The sequence below is a fragment of the Anopheles maculipalpis genome, chromosome 3RL (assembly GCF_943734695.1).
Source record: "Anopheles maculipalpis chromosome 3RL, idAnoMacuDA_375_x, whole genome shotgun sequence".
NCBI classification, from domain to species: Eukaryota; Metazoa; Arthropoda; class Insecta; order Diptera; family Culicidae; genus Anopheles; species Anopheles maculipalpis.
Genome location: NC_064872.1, coordinates 43,275,491 through 43,296,301, shown reverse-complemented (window position 1 = coordinate 43,296,301; position 20,811 = coordinate 43,275,491). Strand labels below are relative to the sequence as shown.

General features: G+C 44.7%; 1 protein-coding gene and 1 long non-coding RNA gene across 2 annotated transcripts in view; both read left to right on the top strand.

Moving 5' to 3' along the window:
• Positions 1-4,344: 4,344 nt before the first annotated feature.
• Positions 4,345-5,478, top strand: LOC126565918 (uncharacterized). Its single transcript, XR_007607102.1, has 2 exons — positions 4,345-4,514; positions 5,325-5,478. It is a non-coding gene; the product is annotated as an uncharacterized LOC126565918 (long non-coding RNA).
• An 810-nt stretch (positions 5,479-6,288) lies between these two features.
• The window catches only part of LOC126563873 (protein bunched, class 2/F/G isoform), a 40,022-nt gene continuing 25,499 nt past the window's right edge, over positions 6,289-20,811 (top strand). The window contains exons 1-2 of the mRNA XM_050220653.1: positions 6,289-8,933; positions 19,577-20,617. Coding sequence (XP_050076610.1) covers positions 6,418-8,933; positions 19,577-20,617 — 3,557 coding nt within the window. The 5' untranslated portion in view covers positions 6,289-6,417. The remainder of the gene's footprint in view (positions 8,934-19,576; positions 20,618-20,811) is intronic.

The window sequence follows — 20,811 nt, the reverse complement described above, 5'->3', positions numbered from 1 at the left end:
ATCAAAACCAAAGTCTATTCACGTGATCACACTCCTTTCCCTCTATATACATTGCTACACCGAACCAGTAGATCCTCACGCGTACCCAAGAACTTGATCGTCGTCAACGAACCACTCGCGATCACGACCGTAGACGTACTGAATATCCGCCAAGAGGGCTGAGATTATACTTGATGCATACAGTCCCCTGCTAGTTAAGCGATTCTCCAGGTAATCTTCCAATCATACATTCTGGCCGCATGTTGAGCCGTGATCCGATCACTACCACATACAAGCTACTTCGTCCAGTTGCTCATCTTCCGGCTGTAGCAGCAGATGACAACGACCAGAAGATATTCTACGTCATACGAGAGACGCAACTGAGATCCCTGTGACTGTGGTCGAATATGTGGTGAGGAGATTAAGCATCCGATCCGTCTATTGTGTACCATTGTCGCACGCAAACGTAGACAAGCGTTCATATGAATATTTGCTCGATAAGAAGTTTCTGTGCAATGTTTGCCATCTGATCTGTCTTATCACTCCGGTGAAGCTGTCTCATCAGTTCGGTTGTACACTGGTGCTCCTGATGTTGTTTCCACTAAATTACTTATTATCTGCAACAGTGTTCGCGTAGTTTTTGGCACAGGTATACTTTAGCTAGAGTAATGTCTAACTATTGTCCCTAGTTCTAGGATGTTAACTGAACCGAAGATTACCCAAAACGTGTGCCATCTGTACTCAAAATCTTAAGATTCACGAGACTCATGAGATAGTACTTCATACATAGGTGAGTGATATAAATTATGCTAATCTTATCACAATTTCTATAACTTTATTTGTTTCTTGAATTTTCCACACCCTTTTACGATTTTAATTAATTAATATTTCATATATTCTAAATTTACTTCTAAAAATACAAAAACTGTTAAGCAATTTAGGATCGATTGTTAGGATGTGATGTACGTTTGAAATGTAGTTCGTGAGCATGGTTGAACTTTTTACTACGTCCGTAGCGGAAACTTTAACACTTTGCTAGATTATTACACAACGTGACAAATCTTTCTGACGTTATCTAGGACATATGTATCTCGTGTTCAAAACAACAAAATCACAGATTGGCTCTACAAACAACATTTCGGTAGCCGAAATGTGTTGGTTTACTTATTTGCCTACCAGCGATTTTATATCGCGAACAAATATGGGTAAAATGTTTTACACCATGCAGTTCGTACGAGATATGTTTAAATATAGCTTTATTATACTGTTTATTATTTATCCTGCTGAGTCAACATTCTGATTAGGGTTAATACCACACGTGACCGTTGCGAATCTTTGAATACATTATATGTATTACAGTAGCAATTCTTGTAATAAATTATATGATTACGGTGTTTTTAAGCATTGTTAATAAAACAATTAGCATGTCGTTCACCCCATTCTCTAAAACATTTATAAAAATCGCGTGAATCTTATATTGAATGATCACAAATCTAACACATCACAAATCTAACTATCACAAATCTAACACGTAACATCGCTTTTTTTAACAATATCATGTTTTCTAGCAATTTCTTTACATAATACTTGATTTAATATGATTAATTAAGGTGAGGGATTTTAATTAGGGAATTTATGAGCAAATTCCTAATTAAGGAATTAGGGAAATTAAGGATTTGTTTGATGGCTAACGTAATCGGATCCTAATATTATTATTTTTATTTATTATTTCATTTATTTAGTATTTTAGTTCGTTTTAGTATTTAGTATAGCCCCTTGCTACAGATTTCATCGGAAGCTCGTAGCTTCCGAACTGGATTTGTTGGAGGCAAATCGACAACCGACCAAATGTTCATTCTACGACAGATCCTCCAAAAATGCCGGGAGCACAAGATCCCTACGCACCACCTGTTCATTGACTTCAAGGCGGCCTACGATACCATAGATCGGACCGAGCTATGGAACACCATGCAGCAGTACGGATTCCCTGGGAAGCTGGTACGACTGCTAAAGACCACTATGGACGGGGTACAGTGCAAGGGGAGAGTTTCGAGCATGCTGATGGAATCATTCGAATCTCAGCGGAGTCTGAGGCAAGGAGACGGACTCTCCTGTTTGTTGTTCAACATTGCTCTGGAGGGTGTCATGCCAAGCGTTACCTTATTAGAATTGGATTCAGGATCAATGAGACGAAGACAAAATACCTGCTTGCCGGAGGCCCTGACCGACGATCTCGAGGTGGTAGAGGAGTTCTGCTACAATGGTATGATCGTAACTTCAGATAACAACGAAAGCAGCGAAATTCGAAGGCGCATTGTTCAGGGCGATTAAATCACTTATCAAAACCATTCATTTTGCTTTTGAAATCATCCATGGACCCCACCCTACACATACCAGAGTGTCAAACAGTTGTGTAAATATATAAAAGTATAAAATAAAGAAAAATTTATGGAAACTTTCATTGCAAACGGTGCTTAGGTGTAAAAACCTTAATTAGAATTTTTATAGCCACAGTGCAAGCGATACTCGTGCCAACCTGTATCGGAACGGATCTATTTTGAAAAAAGGATTGGAAAGAATGGTAAAAAAGAACATGTCCCACTGGGTACCAATAACTCGTAGAACTCGTTGGATCATAGGCAATGCAGGATATTATATAATAACCTACATTGGGGCGGCCCGGTGGTATAGGCGACAGAGGCGACTGGTCTTCAAACGGCAGGACCGGGGTTCTAATCCCATCCGGACCGTCCCCCCGTAGTGAGGTGCATATAACTAATATGTGCAAAACGGATATAAAAAGATGTAAAGCAAAGCCTTAGATATTATAAAATGAGCCTCAAAGTCGTACAATTAATTACTTCTTCTTGCCTTACTCTATCGAGCACGTTCATTGATAGGTGGCCAATCCGTTCTAAAGAAACTTGATCCAGCATTCCTCCAGCTACGTATATGTCCGGTCTCTGACAGCCAACGAAACTCATTTTGCATCTCTACGCCTCTTGGTGCACGGCTCGCTGACCAGCACTTTTGTTATAGGACATGAATTCGGCATCTTCGTTACATGCCCCGTAGATGATCACCAGATGAATCAGTGGGCAATTTATCGCGCATTTCGTTACTTCCTGCAGTCTTTTGAATAGCAGGAGTATGTAAAGAATGTAGTTGTGAATTTCAGTGAAAAATAAATCTCCCAATTTTCCTGATTATGTTGTTCTACGACTAAATATCAGTACTAGAAACTCCGATGTCCGTCCAAAGATGCCAATTTCATCGCAATCCATACACGACTTTACACAGTATCTAGGGGCCTTCAACAGCCGTTCCAGCTTTTCAGGGAATTTGTACTGCTGTATGGCATTCGATACTTCTATAGGGTTGATCCTCTTCTGGCTTCTGCAGGCGGTCATAAAACACCAATCGAAGTTATACATAAATATAATGGTTGCGGCAACCGGTTTCAGTTATGGTTATACAGCTTTACACGACAAACAAGTTCAAACATTCTGGAACACGTTAACCGTTTTATGATAACTCTGCATCTGTTTCTCAGGGTGTAATGGCAAGTTCTAATAGCATCAAATGTATGACGGTCGTTACTCTCGCCGTTTTCGCGACTGCCTCTGCATCTTACTACGATGAAGAGTCGTCCATTCTCTAATGCGTCCGACACGGAACATTTTGATCATACGACGACCTCCAAATCCAAAACCTATTAAAAATTTTAAAACACGCCGGATGGTAATCTGGTATCCTATTTCTTCCTTGGTTGGGGATCCGGTTGCTTCCTGGCCTCTCCCAGTAATCTGATAATAATTTTGCTTCCAACGCACTCCAAATTCGCTCCACTAAAATGCAAAAAAAAAACTGTATGTAATTTTACCTATCCTTTAGATTACAAAACCCACTCACATCATGAGGGATCTTTGAAGACGGCTAAGGCAAATAATAAAACAATCAAACTATTTCCGAGCCCGAAATTGGTCATTATAAAAATAAATGACCAAGTGTACAGCAAGCAGCACAACATAAATAAACAGTTGCCGCACAGTGACGGACAGTCAAATGCCAGCCATCGAACAGATGCTTTTAGAACTTCACGTTGCCAGGAAATTCTCGAAGGAGTTTCTATGGAATTCTATTTATTTCACATTTTGTCCATGTCCCTCTATTGAATCTATTGAATATCTGTATAGAATCATCTTAGTAGCCAAATAACACACGACTAATACAAAATATAACCGAAAAATTAAAAAGCGTATTGTACTAAAATAAGCAGCGGCTTCCATTTGGTACTTGGGTAACGGCAGCACTGTTCGCCAAACGTCACATTCGTGTTGCTTTGTCAACACAGTCCGTGGAAAAGCGACGCACATTGTCCAACCTTGCGCAGCCAACGTTCTTCGTGTTGCAAAAAACGAACATGGCTGCCGTGTGGAAAATTTTTGCCGTCGATTTTGTCAATATTAAACAAGTTTCTCAAATTGAACCGCAAGCGAGGCGACTGTTTTGAACAATAGCGAATCGACCGCAAGGTGTTAGTGTACGGTTTATTTCCCATTCCGGTGCGTAACAGTGCGTCCAGAAGCCTCCCGTCCAGCGATTATTATTAGGCAATTGACTATCTCGGTGACGAACTCAACTACGACGACGTACGCGACATTGCGCGAATACGACGAAAAACAACCAAGAAAGATTCATTTTTCCGTGCAGGCTGAGTCAGTGGTGAAAAAAGTAAATCAGGAAGAGCGCTAGGGACGGGCCCAAAATCGGCCAGCGTTGGTTGTTTGGTGAAATTCGGTAATGGCGTGTTTTGCTTCGTACGCTGCACTGCCAATGACCTAGAGTATTTGCATTTGATGGTTAAATGCCATCAGCTGCCGAGGCGCCTGTGTTCCGCCCTACCCCCCGAAGCCTTCCATCGTCATCGGCGCCTAGGAGTGACAGGCAGTGTGTGAGGCTTCGAAACGGACGGTGCATACGGCTGGAGAGAAGAAAGTTGGGCATCATTTTTGTTCCATTGCGTTTTGCCCCCAAAAGAGGGTAGTTTGAAAGAGGGTGGGGAGTTCGGAATTGCATGGTGTGCTCATTCGTAATTGTCGACGCATAGAGCGTATGGCTATGTATGTGTGTGTGCGTAGTACGTGCGTGCGTCTTGCAGCGGTGTGTGTGCGTGTGCGATGAATGAAAAATGTCAGTGCATTTGACAGAAGAAGGTAACGAGAAGCCAGGAAAAGCAAAAGGAAGGCAGGAAGAAGGAATGGATGCAGCAATAGGAAAGGATTATTGATCTTCTCACGTTTCTACTTTTCTTTTAATGTGTTGTTGTTGTTGTTGTTGTTTAGTTTTCCATTAGCCAGTGCCAGCATAAGCAGCAATCGTGCCAGCCTACAAAGTCCAAGGCAAGGGAATGTGTAAAACCATGCATGTAAAGCCCCGTAAAATTGAATAGTGTGCGTTGAAATTGTGTGACGGAGAAATGCAAACAAAGTGAATAAGCGCACAACATCAGACGCAGCAATCGTCGACATCGCACCCTCGCATTGTGCTGATGGGTTAACAGAAGTGTTTTGTGGCCAATGTGTATCCCCAAACCCCGATCCCGTGATGTAAACCCGTTCCCGTTTAAAATTAGGTGTCGCCCATTTCAGCAACAGCAGCGGGATCAACAACAACAACAACAACAACGGCAACGAAATTCCTTGAATGAATTCGTGAACAAAAAATCCGTATTTTCGTAAGCATCCCCGTCGTCGCAGTCGTGCCCGTGTAGCGCTCGACACCGTCTGGTGAATTGTTTTCGTACTTATTACTAAAAAGCACGTGAAACCCCTTTTTACAGCCAGCGACGTTCGCCCCGTAGTAAAAAGTGTCCTAGAAGAAGAGCATCAACACGCTGCAATGGAATAATCGATCGCTGGGTGGTGACACACACAACATAGTTTTTCCAGCTGTCAGTAAAAGTGTTTACTAGATTGGTGTGTGAGAAGAGCACCAGACAACCCTCGCGTAATTCATACACACATACACACACGTACACAACGCACTGCCGTATCTACCCCCTCAAAATTGCTAGCCCATCGTGTGGTGCGTACGTCTTCTGGTGTCAAAACATCCGATCGACAAAACACGTTTTTGCTTGAGGTACTGTGACACGAAGAATCGGGCAGATTGCTCGTCGGTGTGTGTGCGTGTGTGTTTCCGTATTTTCGTGTGTAGTTAGTCTTGTGCGTGGGCTGGTGTTTGTGTGCGTGTGTTTGTGGTATTGTCATAACTGACCGTAAAAAAACACATCCGTACGCGTTTGTTGGTGCGTATTTTCATCGTTCGCGTAGAATTCGTGCGTAAAGTGAGACCATAATCGGTTCAACAAGAATCTGCATTCCGGCTTCCAATTCCCGGACCGTGAGGGATCTGGAACGGCGGATACACGGGCAGATGAGCAGAAGCAGTAGTAGTGGTATGGCCGAAAACACGGTCTCCAGCAATCTGCCGCCGTCGTCAGCCCAGTCAAAGGTCACGGTTGGTGGGAGCGGTGCCACGGCGGGTGGAACAGGCGGAATGCATCATCATCACCATCTTCATCATCATCACCACCACAATCACCATAAATCGATGGACATGGGCGGAACGGGCAAGGCGGGAGGTGGCGGAAGTAAACATCACACTAATGTAATTCACCGGACTACGAGTGAAAGTTTACGACTGGGTGGTGGAGGAGGTGCGGGCGGCTCAGCAATGAACAACAGTGTTGGCGGTAGCGGTGGTGGTGGCGGAACAACGATCGGTACTGGAGGCGGTGGAACCGGGAACATGGGAAGCAGTGAAAACTCTGTCAGCAGTAGTATGCTAAATTCGTCCTCATCGGCGAACAGTATTTCGCGGAAGAGTGCCAGCTCGTCGGCAAGCGGTGGTGGTGGTGGTGGTGGTGGAGGCGTTGGCGCCAGTCATGGTGGAGCAGGTGGTGGAATTGGTGGTGCTACTGGTGCGGGTGGCAAAACGTCCTCCTTTACGATCACATCGGTGATCGTCGGTCCTGGAAAGCACAGTGCGGACAATGGGGACGATTCGGCGGACGATCTGGACGAGTCACACACCGATGACAATAGCCGGATTACGGACTTTGAGAATGAAACGCCCAGCTTTTCGGAGGATACGTTTAGCAAGGAGGATGTTTTCTTTACGAACGCGATCGGAAGTGTGCCAGTCATTCCGACAAGTTCGCAATACGGGTTGGCGATCGTAGCGCCGAATGATCGAACGCACGGTGGTGAAGTGCTGGCAGATGCGATGCACGTCAGCGTTACAGACGGCGGCATTAACATAATGGGGCACGGCAAGGGTGAAATGAGCGACGGGAAGGAACTGCACCATCGGAACGAACGGTTTAAGGTGGTTAAAATTGAAAGTACCGAGCCGTTCAAGCGTGGCCGGTGGGTGTGTATGGATTATCTCGATCATACAACGTTGCAGCAGCCGAAGGAAATCTCTACCGGTGCAGAGGGAAACGATGCAGGCGGTGGTACCAATGCATCTGTCACGACACAGGACAGTGGAGTGGGCTTGAACGATAACGCTAGTTTCGCACCGTCGGACGGTACGGCCACTGGCGAGATGGGCAGTGTGGACTACCATCCGAATGCGGTCAGCTCGTCTCCAGTTGTGGTAGGTAGTTCCGTGGCCACATCGACGTCGACCAACACCGCTTCTAATGTGAGCAGTGTCGTACTCGGAATGCTAAACAACGAATCTCCCGGACAGAGTCTAAATCTTCCGCTTGCTGGTGGCAACTCGGTTGGAGCTGCCGGAACTGCCGGAAACGCTACTAGTCACGTTCAGTCTAACGCAACCGGCCCAGGCACCGGCACTGTTGGTGGGGCCGGAATACCGCACAGTTTACCTCAGTCGCAGCTTCAGAACGCGCTGGCGGGCCAGCAACAGCAGCAACAAAACGCAGCATACTCGCAAGCACAGCAAGGACAATCCCAATACTATCCCCACACGATGACGAATCTGGCCGACCTGAATCAGCCGCAAGCACATCAACACCATCAACACGGTGCTACTCTTCCAAGCAACATGCAAATCCACCCCCAACAGCCTCCTCCCCAGCAGCAGCAGCAGCAGCAGCAACAACAGCAGCAACAGGCCAATAACACCTCTGTCCCTTCCAACAACATTCTTCCGCCACTGGTCGCGCCCATCCCAACATCACAGGAGATGAACATTATCATCAACAATCCGACCATCCAATCGAGCTTCCCATCGCCCCACCAGCAATTTAAACCACAGCAACCACCGCAGCAAACAGCCTCTCAAACGAACTCGCCCGTCGTCGTACCCACGTCCCTGATCGACAACAACACCATCCCTGGCGTTCCCGGGGAAAGCGTTCCTCTGAACGGCGGTGCCAACGCCGGTACGAATATCCTTTCCCCATCCGCCGGTGCGGCAAATGCAGTTTCTGTCCTTGCGACAGCCGGTGGCGTAAGTGCACACGATACAGCTGGCTCTGTATCGATCGCCTCGGATCCGCTGATGAATTCCTCGCCGTCGGCCACCTCATCCCCGGTGACCTCATCCGGTCAGCTAATTCCCCAATCGACTACGTTTGCACCTCCGCCAGGTGCCGGTGCTTCTGCCGCGTCCATCGGTGATCCTGCTTCCTCTGCACAAAACACGGCAGCACCCAATTCCGTTACTGTCGGCAGCAACAGTGCCGCGGTGGGTGGTGCCACCACGACGAATGGTACCGTCGCGGCCGGATCTCCGTCGTCCAACGGTGCTATCGGCGCAACTAACGCGATCACTGTAGCGACAGGGTCTGGAAATACGGCAGCGGATCAGCTGTCGTCGGAAGCGAAACTACTGTCCGCTGTTTCTGGCGTTACGACCGGAACTGGGGCCGGTGATGGCGAGGACCCTGAAAAGGTCAACGCTGAAGATGGTGAAAGGTAAGTGCGCTTTATGTTGGTAGGGATTACTGGGGATTAATTGTTTCTTTTCTCAAACGCTTCTGTTTCACGCTTGTTGTTTTACGTACATTTACTTAATGTAATCGCATATATTAGTACTTACTAAACGCTACCCTAAACTATCCTTACCGTTCACCACTCCAAAATATTCGAAATTCATTTATGTCCTTTGGTCCTTTTTTTGTTTTATTTGTTTATTCTTACGCTGTTTATAACATCATACAACAAATTTTATCTCGTGTATAATGAAGGCAATAATGTCTTTATTGATGTATAGTGTGATCACGTGTCACGATACCTAAGAAGGACCATCAAGAATATGAACGTTTGTTTCATAAAGGGGTTCATTGTTGCTTATTCAAAGTGGAAATTAAATAAGACTTTTCTTTGATTGCAATCTTATTTCAATAGAACTGTTATTAATGCATATTAACTCCCTCTTCTTGTATGGATTAGTTACATTTACTGTTTTGTAATTAAATAATAATACAAATTACATTTTTTAGAAAATATTTCATTCCCAAATGAGCTGCCTTAGCATATAATCATGCTTGCGTGCTTATTACCGTTTTTTTGTACATATTTATGTTCTAGACAAAGCATCAACAAATCCACATATACCAGATGTTTGCACCAATTTACTATTAACAACCTTGGACTATGTAATACTTGTAAATATTATTATATTCATGATCGTATTACACATAGGAACTTGAAACAGTGATTATGAATGTTTGTAAATAACAGAGGATTGAAACGAAAGCATTTTCCCTCATAATACTTCCCGCAATGAACGTAGCTGCGACTTTATAGAAAATTTATAGTTTCATTACACTCATTTATGTCTTATTTTGAGGCATGGACATGGAAGGAGTCCTTTTAGTAGGTGTCCTAGATGCAGATGTTTTAAAAGGATTCTTGCCATCGTGTGTATTTGGAAGGACAATTGAAGAGCCACTACAACGATGAGTTGTAAAAACTAAACGATTAGCTCACTTTTTCGTATAGTGAATTTGAGTTGCAAGGCTCCGAGATGCACGTCATCTCGTTCAAAAGGCACCGGTCCGGAATAAATATTTAATGAGATGAAAACAGAGCCTTTTTCGGGGAAAAGACGGCAAAAGCCTTAAATATTCTACAAGATGTTGTTTCTTCTTTATTATCGATCCAATGCAAAACGTGTACTACGAGAGTTTAATCCTTTTAAAGTTACATAATGGATATGTAACTGTGTTTCTAAATTGGCGGAATCGAATTAATTAGCATACTCTCTTTGCCATTCGCTAATGCATTGCCTGCTTGTAAATGCATTCTATTCGTCTTGGTCGCAAAAATCGAAGCCGTAGTTGCTTGTCCGAACCTACTACTCCATTCATTACTAAGCACACAATTGCTGGCGAGCACCGCTTTGACCGATTCCTAATATTTATTGCACTTCAACCTGTGCAAAACCCTCTGCGGTGTAGTAGAAATTTTTTTGTTTTGTTTTTTTGTGGGAAAGCAAAATCCATCATCGAAGGTCATGGACAATTCTGTGGCCGGATGCGATGTGCAAAAAAGTCAAGGTAATCACGAACTCCCAAAGTACGCTACCGGCTACCAGCGAACGCCCATCGGTGTGTGTGTTTGTGTGCTGATATCCTGCCATGTGGTGAGGTAAAGTGCACAATCAACTGTATGGAATTGTGCGCATCTCCTAAGGTACAATTACTTTTCCGTACAGCTATATGCCCCGGCATCCACTCAATGGGATCGACAAAAAGTATCGACTCAGGTTGTAGCATCAACTAAACACATTACTCCCTCGTTCGGTAGTATCCTATTCGATAACTTTTATATAGCAGTGAATGCTTTATGAAATGAACGGTAGAGAACCGCGTTTTGCGTGCGCGAGTTTGCTAGTAAGAAGCACCCGCGAGCTTGTGAAAGGAACTTGTTGAATCGATATTTACTTACGGACGGCACGTGTTTTTGTTGGGGGATATGCGTGTGCTGGTTCATTGACGATGGCTAATCGTACGGTGGACATATTTGATGGTAACTTGATTTTAATTAATAATCCAATTTTTCTAATGGAAGTTTGCATGCAAATATGCATGTTTACAGTGTGCTTCTAACTTTGATACTTAGCCAAAAGTGTGACATGTGTTCGTTCGGAATATTTCATAATCTCCCCCAATGTCTGTCTGCACACTAAGTTGGAAAAGTCATCAACCTGTTTAATACGTGTTTCGACATGTCTGTCCCACAACATATTGGAAGCTTCATGATTTGTTTAAATACTGTAAACAGTCGTGAACACAAAGCTTCCACTATATTTTGCCAAGCTTTAAGTGCCAACAGTTTTCATAGCGAGCGCGGCGCGATCGAGTACCAAAAACCTGTCCAATAAAGAACATCGGTGTGTGGTGTACCGACTTGCGCTCCGTTCTACTTCCTCAAGCATGACGAATGGCGATCACAGTGGATCGTGTAAGGTATCCTTTCGTACCGGAAGCAGTCTACTGCGGTACAACTGGCGCTGTACGCGCTTAGAAAGACCGAGCCATAGTCGGCGCAGTTTAGTTTAGTGTGGCGTTGTGGTGCACGGAGCTTATCCTACGCGTTTGGGAGTAGAGTATCGATATCGTCGACGTGTCCGACGTAAAAACGAACCTTTAACCTGTGCACGAAGATTGATGGTGAGCTTTCATCACTGGAGGATCGACGCGGTCGAACTGTATTTGTTGATGTTTGCCATGTAAACGAAACGATTCTTGTTGTTGCCATTTATGCGTGTTGTGTGTGTTTGAGGTCTGGGGTGATTCCAAAAATTGTGCAATAATTGAACTAAACTTACAACTATTTTCCCGGATTCCAAAGCGGCAATTCAGGCGCTACCTTCCGCAATTTAATAGTGCGTAGTACGTACCCAAGAAGCTAGTGTAGTGAACAGATTGTATGTGGGCTAGATCAAAAACTGTGCGTTCTTCGGATGTATTTCTTTTGTTTGATCGTGTACCGTGGCTCGTTCAGTACGCAAGCAAACAAATCTTCCTGCAGTAGTGCGTCTCTTGTACATCTCGAGCTACCTTGCTGACCTTGCCGTTGGATGAAGCATGCACCGCACGCGGATGCCGTGACGTATCCATTTGGTCAGTGAGTCTGGTGTGCGGCTTTCCGTCTAAAGCAGTCCAAAGTTCCCAGATTCCGTTTACACGCCCTGGAATGAAGATCAGTTTACATCGTTCGGTTGTGTTGTGCACATAGCCATCCGGGTGTTCGGCGCCCCATATATAAGCCGGATTAACGCTTCTTGCTTCCCTCAGTGACAGTTGTGTGAGCCACTATTAGGTGGCTTTGTGATTTAGTGAATGAATTGTGGACAAGCAAAACTAGTAACAATGTTTGGGAACAGCCTAGCAGTTGGTACATCGTATTACCGAAGCTCCAACTTTTACATTCTGCGAAGAAACTCGATGGTTCCGAGATGGTGAGTAATGGAGATTGTGTGGTACTACCGGATGCAACGCAATTTGTGTTACATTTGCTAATGTTTTACGCATCAAATTATCAATGCTGGATGAGTATTATTCTTCGCCGCAGCGTCATTAAATGCCTGTTGACCAAAAGTCGTGCCGTATCGAACCCGATTTCGTATTCCGTTCTACTTGAGCAGGTTTAAAAAACGTTATAATTAGATTACCTTTACCGCGCTAGACACTATTGCAGATTATTAGCTTTATAATGCTGTGGAGATGCTTTAAAATCAAAATGTAATTTCTTGGAACGCCTTTCTTCTGTTCTTCTCCATTTTTTTTTTCAAACCACACGACGGCATTGTTGACAGAATAACACCATGTTTATTTGTATGGGAAAATGCAATGCGGGAAACCGCTGGGAAAACTGAACCAATTCCTGTTTACTTTAGTCCATCCGCATTATTTTGGACTGCATCTTTTCGGGTACTACCTCTAGTAGTAGTAGTAGTTGTGGTAGGGAGCAGGGATTGTCGGTGTTGTACCATTGTGGTGTACCAATCGAATTTCTAAAAATATGCAAACATGATGTCGATGAGTTCAATCGAACTGCACATTGATAATAGGTAGGATAATGGAAACTGACAATGAATTAATATTTTCTCTCCCGCAATCGATTACTTCGGAAGTCTTTCCGTCAGTTCGTTAGCGACATCTATGGAATAATAGTGTAAACAACACTACGGGCGTTTTTGAACGATCTCACTAGAGGTGCCCTAGAGGTGCAGTGTTGGAATATTTTTTTTTTAATGATTAGATAAATGTCACACTTCGAAATAGATCCGTCGTAAGGGTCAATTTTGCAAATCTTTATTATATTAAAAATGGTTCAAAAATCCTTGATTTACCCCATGAATCGTCCGTCGTCACCGGAATTGTCGAGTGAAGTGTCATTGCGTCGAGCACAATCTCCCTTATCAAAGAATGCTTTCCCTCTTTCCCCCAGTCCTACATTAACCTGCCCATCGTGTGCTCATCCTTCCGCGTTGCGCTAACGGGGATTGGATCGGCGTCGCCACACTCAACTGCACTTGCAAACAGGGTGATCATATAACCGATGCACAACCGCTACGTACGAGTGTTTGCCTATCTCTCGTCGTCTTCCCGGTCAGCCTGTAGTAGTGTCAACTAACGTTATGTGTGTGTGTTAACCACAGTTGGAAATTCGTGATGAAATACGTGTGAAATAGTGTATATGAGCTGCACTTGCTTACCCCAGGTTCTCCCATGGGGCGGCCACGTCTCGTTAATACCCCTAGGTGAATTGAATCATCAACAGCTAAAATGCACCATTTTACGCGTGCCACAAATACAGGGTGAGCCCTAGTGGGAAGGATATGCAAATCTGCTTCGAATTTTCGTCCCACATCTTCTCTATTGGTACAATGGTACTCGCTAAAACGTGCTTAGAATAGGATTGCAATGCACCCATCGAGATCATTTTCCAAAAATATACATTTTCAATCAAATGGATGGTTTGCCGACAAACCAATCTATTTTGTAACAAAAAAATTGGGAATTAAATTGCTTTCGTGAAACAAAACTTTACACTGATTTAAGCTCACATCGTAGAACAAATCATTTTTTTTACATGCATTTTCTCTGAACCTACGCAAGGAGTAAAGCAAGTGTGTGTGTTTGTTGATTTTGTTGGTTTGAAGTTTTCGACACACATCCTTATCACCCTGTGCCATCAAGTGCTAGTTGTTAGTATTCGGATGGAATGTTTTTGCCGCTCACAGCGGTCGACGGTCAGTTTTGTTTATATTTCTGCGCCTTCCCTGCCCTCGTAGTAATAGTGTGGCATACGCGATAGTACATTATGATCTCGGTGCGATCGACAATGACGTGCGGCCGTTTAGGGTTGGAAGTAGGCGGTCCGAGAGCAAAGCGCAGCGGATCGTAAATGCACCAACGTAGCGCTTCATTCAGACAATTTACTTACGCCGATATTGTCGTGTTCTAGCCCCACTCGTGTATAGTAAATCGCGCGCGCCACCCTTCGACGTGGTACAATCTTTTGTGTGGTTTTTCGGTAAAAACGAACGCGTTTTTCTTACTTCAAAAATCAGTAAAGAGATCCAACGAATCCCCCGGGCGTTGGAAGCGATTTATTTTATATACAGAATTCGGCAATTCTGTAGCGTACAGAATTTGGTTTGCTGCTGTTGAATTGTATCAAAAGGGCAGCCTCTGGTTGGTGGAGGTGGGCCAGAATCAGGGGAAGTGTATTTGTGTATTTGGATCGTTTTAATACAACGCAAATAGAATTGATCAAGTTCATAGGTGCTGTCGCACATGGAATACTAGTCTTTGCATATCTGTATGGTCAACAGTGCTATTTGAGCCTAGTGATTTATACGCACCTCGATACGAGTGATAACACGTGCGAATCCGTGTGTAGGTAGTTTAGCCCATGACAAGTGCATCGTGTCAGTGGGGGCTGCGAAAAAGGGTTTGATCAACTCCCAGTCAAACATTGCGTGAAGTTAAGTGTGTGTTACCTCCTTTGATTAACCTCACCCACGGTATCCATCCTTTAAACTGGGTTGGTATAAACAGCATTCGATGTTACTTGGTTCTCGATACGACCAAGAACGGCTATTGTTGTCGTCGCCGCGTTGTGTGTGGAAACAGGATAGCGAAAATATGTCTACTCCGCCAGTGCGCAGAATTACCATCGGTGGTGTACCGTCGAAAATTGTGAGCATCCCGAGGCGCATCTCCTTAAGGTAAATGAACAGCGGTAATCACTTCGCGCTTGTATCTATCATTACTCCAGCCAACAGTGGGAAAATGTGAAGTATTATAAAATTCATTCAACTATAAACGAAGATTCTGAGCTTTTGTTGTTGTATGTTCAAAGTTTGCGGCTAATGGCAGACCTGCGCTATGCTTTGCGAGAAATGCAAGGATGAAGTGTTTATGCGTTACACGTATTGTGAATATATGTGAATATCGCAAAGGCACCGGTGCGGAGTGGTGTGAATCATTGGAGAGAAATTAGCTCAAGAAATCCTCAGGTCCGTTTATTTTTGTTGGACTCCGTAACGTACTAAGATTTGTATTTTACATCACAAGGCCTGCATTCGTTATGACGCATACTATGGATGGTTAATCATACTAAGCCTTTGAATTGTGCGCGATAAAGGATTAATCATTGCTCTATCGTATGGGTAAATCACCCGTTTTTCAAATGAGAATTTTTTTAAGCTGTCATCATGTAGATCTGTCAAAAACCACGTGTGTTAAAATGTGATACGTTTTAGAACAACGACATGCTTCCGAAGGTTCAATTTAATTCAATCATCTTTCGCGGCTTCCATTGTTAGCCCCGGTGTGCTGCGGGATGATGAGACCTCATTGTCCATCGTCTAATTTGCCCATACCCACGACTGTGTGGCAGTGTGGTTGGTGTACGGTTTGCCCTGCCGGTGTAAAGATGAAGGAAGGAAGGCCACGTTGATGCGGTGTCCGACCTAACTGCCAGAAGATGATAACAAGTCGGCTAAAAATAGTGTATAATCCGTTGGTGTCCGTTGGTCCGCCACTTATTGCACTAACGAGCTAAAAGCCGTGTGTTTCCTCCCGATCGCTCGAGCAGACAGGGCGAGCATAGTCGACGAGTGTCTTCTCACATCTTCCTCGCGTTCTCTCAACCAAATATAAATCCCGCCAATCACGCTCCCTTTTTTTCCGTCCGTTCCCATCCCATCCTGTGATTGTGGGCGATTCGTTGTTGACAAGCGGCATAGTTCCTCCAGGGGACGGGTGTCTGCTTTTTGTTGCTGCTCCTTCCATCACTTAGTGATAGTTCATCCCATGGTTAAAGCTCAACAGAGAGAGAGAGAAAGAGAAAGGAATGGAATTGTGTAGATGTGTGGCTGCTGTTTGTTTGAAAAGCGATCGAATGATCATCGTTTCGAGATGGTGCCGTTCGACAACGTCGTCATCAGTGAGAAGATTCACAGTGTAAAGAGAGTTCCGCACTTACCCTTATACATGTATGCCGTCGTCATGTAGTTCGAAGGACATGGAAAATAGAAAAGCAAAAGCGAAGATCGTCTAGGAACGTGTTGGGTTGTGTTTGGTGGTTTCCGAGGGTGGTATGGAATGCATGACACGAGGTACGCCACTGGTGTTTGTGCACTTGTCAATCCGATCTGCGAAACGACAACGACACAAGCAATTTACAGTCGCGCGCTCCTCGCGGGGCACCAATAAGGCATTTGGGTAAATGCGCGTCCGCCAGTGTGTGTTGTCGCTGTCGTTTGCATGCACGCGAGATATAGCAACCTCACAACAGGTTGCTGTTATTGTTGTGCACAGAAAAAGGAATCGCACTTGAGAAAGGCGCTACAAATCAGTAAAACAAAACAACAAATTAAAGCAAACTCGCGAGTTTTGTGTGCGACACTTCGGTGTGACTCTGTAGAAAGAGAGGGAAACTGATGTGCCATCTGTCGTTTGATGATCTATCCGTCCACCCCCCAACCCGTCGCTGATTGGCGAAGTCAGAAGTGCACGTGTTCGAAAACATTAGGCGTTAATGTGTGCAACGTCCACTCCCACCCGACGAACCCGACACAAATGCACATGAGGATAGTGTTGTATTGTGGCAGTCATCGAAGCTGGAACCACCGTGTGTTATCCTTTTCGGGTCACTATCATTTCATCGTGACCACTTGATGCTTTCTCGTTCGCTTGCTCAGAAATTTAACTTTACGTAACAAAGGAGAAGTTCTCGTTGCGTTGCGGTGTAGTAGCTTGTTGTGTGCAAATAGCTGGTGCCTCTGTGCTCTATCGATTTGGCATCATTTTGGTGCCGCTTTGATGGTGCCGCATCTTTCACAAAATGGCACACGTATGGAGCAAATCTAGCAGAAGAAATCAACCGAACGTTTGCGCAGAAGAGCCGCACAATTCGGACCTGGGGTAGGTGATATCGTGGTTTGCATGATCATACGCCCTGTTTGATTTCCATTTAAATTGTTTATTTGAAGAAAAAAAAAACACTTGTTTTAATAAGCCCACTCCTAATGCACGGGAAGGGGACATGTCAGTTTGCATCATTCCGAAACAAAGCGCATAGTTTCACGATGTCAGAACAAATTTTGTTTCTCGTTTGTTTTGCATTAAAATTTGGCAAACTCGCCAGACAGCTGGCACCGCTCATGTTCATTTTTCGCTACATATTGTGCTAAAGCATATTCGTTTATGAACTTGGTTCGAGTCAATGCGTATAACAGCTACAATTCAAACTGGTATACCATCTAGCGACCGCCATATTTGTTCATGGCGCTGTAAGCGCTTGCATGCATGTAGATGGCGCTAGACGCTTTTGAGGGAAATTTCAGTCACTTACCTTTGCACGATTGATGGCTGTGAATGTGATTTTTAAAATAAATATAACAAAAAATTACGGTGCATATTTATACCTCGGATATCTAAAATGACATAACAAAAAATCCAAACTATTCGTGTTATTCATTTGCACTGTAATACATAATATTATCGTGCAAAGCTGACAGTTTTACGCTAATAAATACCACCCGACGCAAACAACCACTTTCGTCACATGCTGAATCTGTAACGCCATAATGATATCACCGATTCATGTATGAGATCACCTGGAACAGAACGAATTATTTGCTACGTCCACACAACTGGTCCGTCTATACGTCTATGTGGCGACAAAAAAAAATCTCGCCCAGAATTGTAATAATGCGCTAACAAACAGCTGTTTTTTTTCTTTTATTATTAACGAGTATTGCTGAACCAAACAACCAACACACGTGGATGTTGAATGTTGTTCACCTAGAGAGTACTCCGCTTGCACAGCGTTCTTCGCAGAAACTTTTTTTTTTTTTTTGCTATCCAGCTTATTCTTCCCGATTATAGTTGGGTACAATAGTCGCGAAGGAATAATTTACTCGTTAACCGGCAAATAATGTTCATGCAATCGCAAATGAACATACATACGACTATTTCTCAAACCCTTGAATGCAACGCGGACTGGCCGGTGGTGGTTCATCGTTAAAACTAATTGCAGCAATGAATCTAATGCTGGCGAACCCATTGCAAAAACCATGCTGTCATGCACGTGCATGCTACATGTGTACTGCTGGATACGCGATTTGGAAATACTGCTCGCCAACCACCCCCGTACCATTCTCCATCACTTGTTCCGAAGTGCCTACTGCGTATCCATATTGCTACTGGTGCTGAATGACGTGAGTCGTTGGCGATCGTGACCGATGTAGTGGAAGTGATAAGGTAGCGTGCAAACCTTTGACGGTTCGGTTTTCGAATTGCTCTGTTATACAAGCGATCTTGTCACTAATAGTAGCGAAAATAGGTTGCAGATCACGTAGTTCGTCCGTCGTTGCAGGCGCCGTTGACTGCAGCATTTGCTGAAGGATAGGAAATCTCATCATACGTCCCAATGGACTGAAGCGCCATAAAAAAGCCCATTTATGATCATTCGTTTTGTGTGTAGTTCGTTGGTCATTATGTTTCGCTTTCGCTCATTTGAAATGCTTTTTTCAGCATATATTCTGGTTGGTGCAGGGAATGCTTTCTACGTTCTGCGAGGATGCTGTTCGCGCTGCTGGGCCAAAGCATGGCCAGCGATTTATTACTACCTTGTTTGGCGCATGGGAATGCAATCGTTCGAGCATGGTTTGCGGTTTTTTTTATGTATATACTGTGCTTTGCTGGCTGCTTCATGGTGCGCATCATCCACCATCCATTCATATACGCGGGTCGGGGTGTTTGGTTGCATTTTGTACAAGTGCTTGCTTTAACAAAGGCGCGTGCCTTACTTCGCATATCTGCTGCTGCTGATTGGTAATCCGTTACTCTTGATTTCACGGCTCGCGAAGCTCCGCTCACCATTCACGACGTTCACTGACCGTTTTGTTGTTGTCGTTAAGTATGCGACTGTGCTGACACCATCATTCAAATGCATGTACTACCATGCGACTTGAGGAAACGAATCATCGCAAAAACCACCTACCTTCCTACTTTCGATCGTTGCGATGTCCTGTTGTTTTGGCGATGTAGTTTTGAATATTTCTTGAATGATTATTTCATTGTCTATAGCAACAGCGGGTTGCAGACGCAGCAGCAGTCGCACCAACTGCAGTCGCTGGCTTCTGCACAGCAACAGCAGCAGCAGCAACAATTAAACGCAAATCTTTTCCCTGAAGCGAACGCGTCGAACGAAAGCTTCCAAAATGCTTCCCTAGACAGGGGCCGTAATATGGCAGCTCTGCCACCGCAGATAGCTAAGCCGCCTCAGCAAATGCCGCAACAACAGTCGCAACAGTATCAACAGTTTCATGCTCCGCTGTACAACGATAATGGAGAGAAGCTATCGAAAGCATACTCACTACCACCGTCCATGAGTGCCGCGGCAAAGGAATCGCTTCGGAAGGAACTTGCCCAAAGTCGTCTAGAGCAGCAGCAGCAGCAGCAGCAGCACGCACGCAAATTTCAACCTGTTGCACGCGCTTTCAATGTTGTTACTTCTAGCAGCACAGCCGGGACGCCCAATTCAAACAGCGCATCGGACGTACCGAGTCAGGGCAACACCAGCAACGTATATACTGATATTGCACTCGGCAAAAGCATCCAAAACCTCATGAAACCGACACCTATATTAGCGACGGCAGTGGCCAATCGCTTGGCCGGCGGATCGTTGACTCGTTCGATCGGTTCTCTTGGGCCTTGTCGGGAGCTGCCAGAAGGACAGGAAGGAACGGGCTATTGTCGAGCGGCTAGCAGCCTCCTGGGCAATTTTACCGGCAGCAACAGCGTGAGCGCGTGCACGGCAACGCATCCGCACCGTTGTGTGCAAGATTTGATCAAAGAGGAGCTGGGCGGCAATCGGCTAAGCAAAGCAGGAAGCATGATTAATATGAGCACCGATTCGGATCTGTTCAGTGGTGGCGGTTCCCAGTCGCATCCTGCCTCGGGTCGCTCGAGTCCAGCATTCATGCATGGCACAACACCGGTTGGTAGTCCACCGCGATTCCTGAACACGCTCGGCCCTTCGTATAGTGGTGGTGGAGGAAGTGCCCGCGTTAGCAGAGCTCCCTCGCCTTCCGTTCTTCATCCAAGCGCTGGTGGCGAACACGCAAGGTTTGAACATTTTTCGAGTGTCTATCAAAATTTATCTCTCAAAAACGGTTGAAATAATTAGATCGGGTCTCAGAATGTTCTAACGATTCATTCACCCTTGAGGAACCTTCCAACCGACATTTCGATTCGTTTGGCGGACTTACCGGGATTATCATGTAAAAACCCTTTGCGAAGCATGCAAGGCTCCATTACTT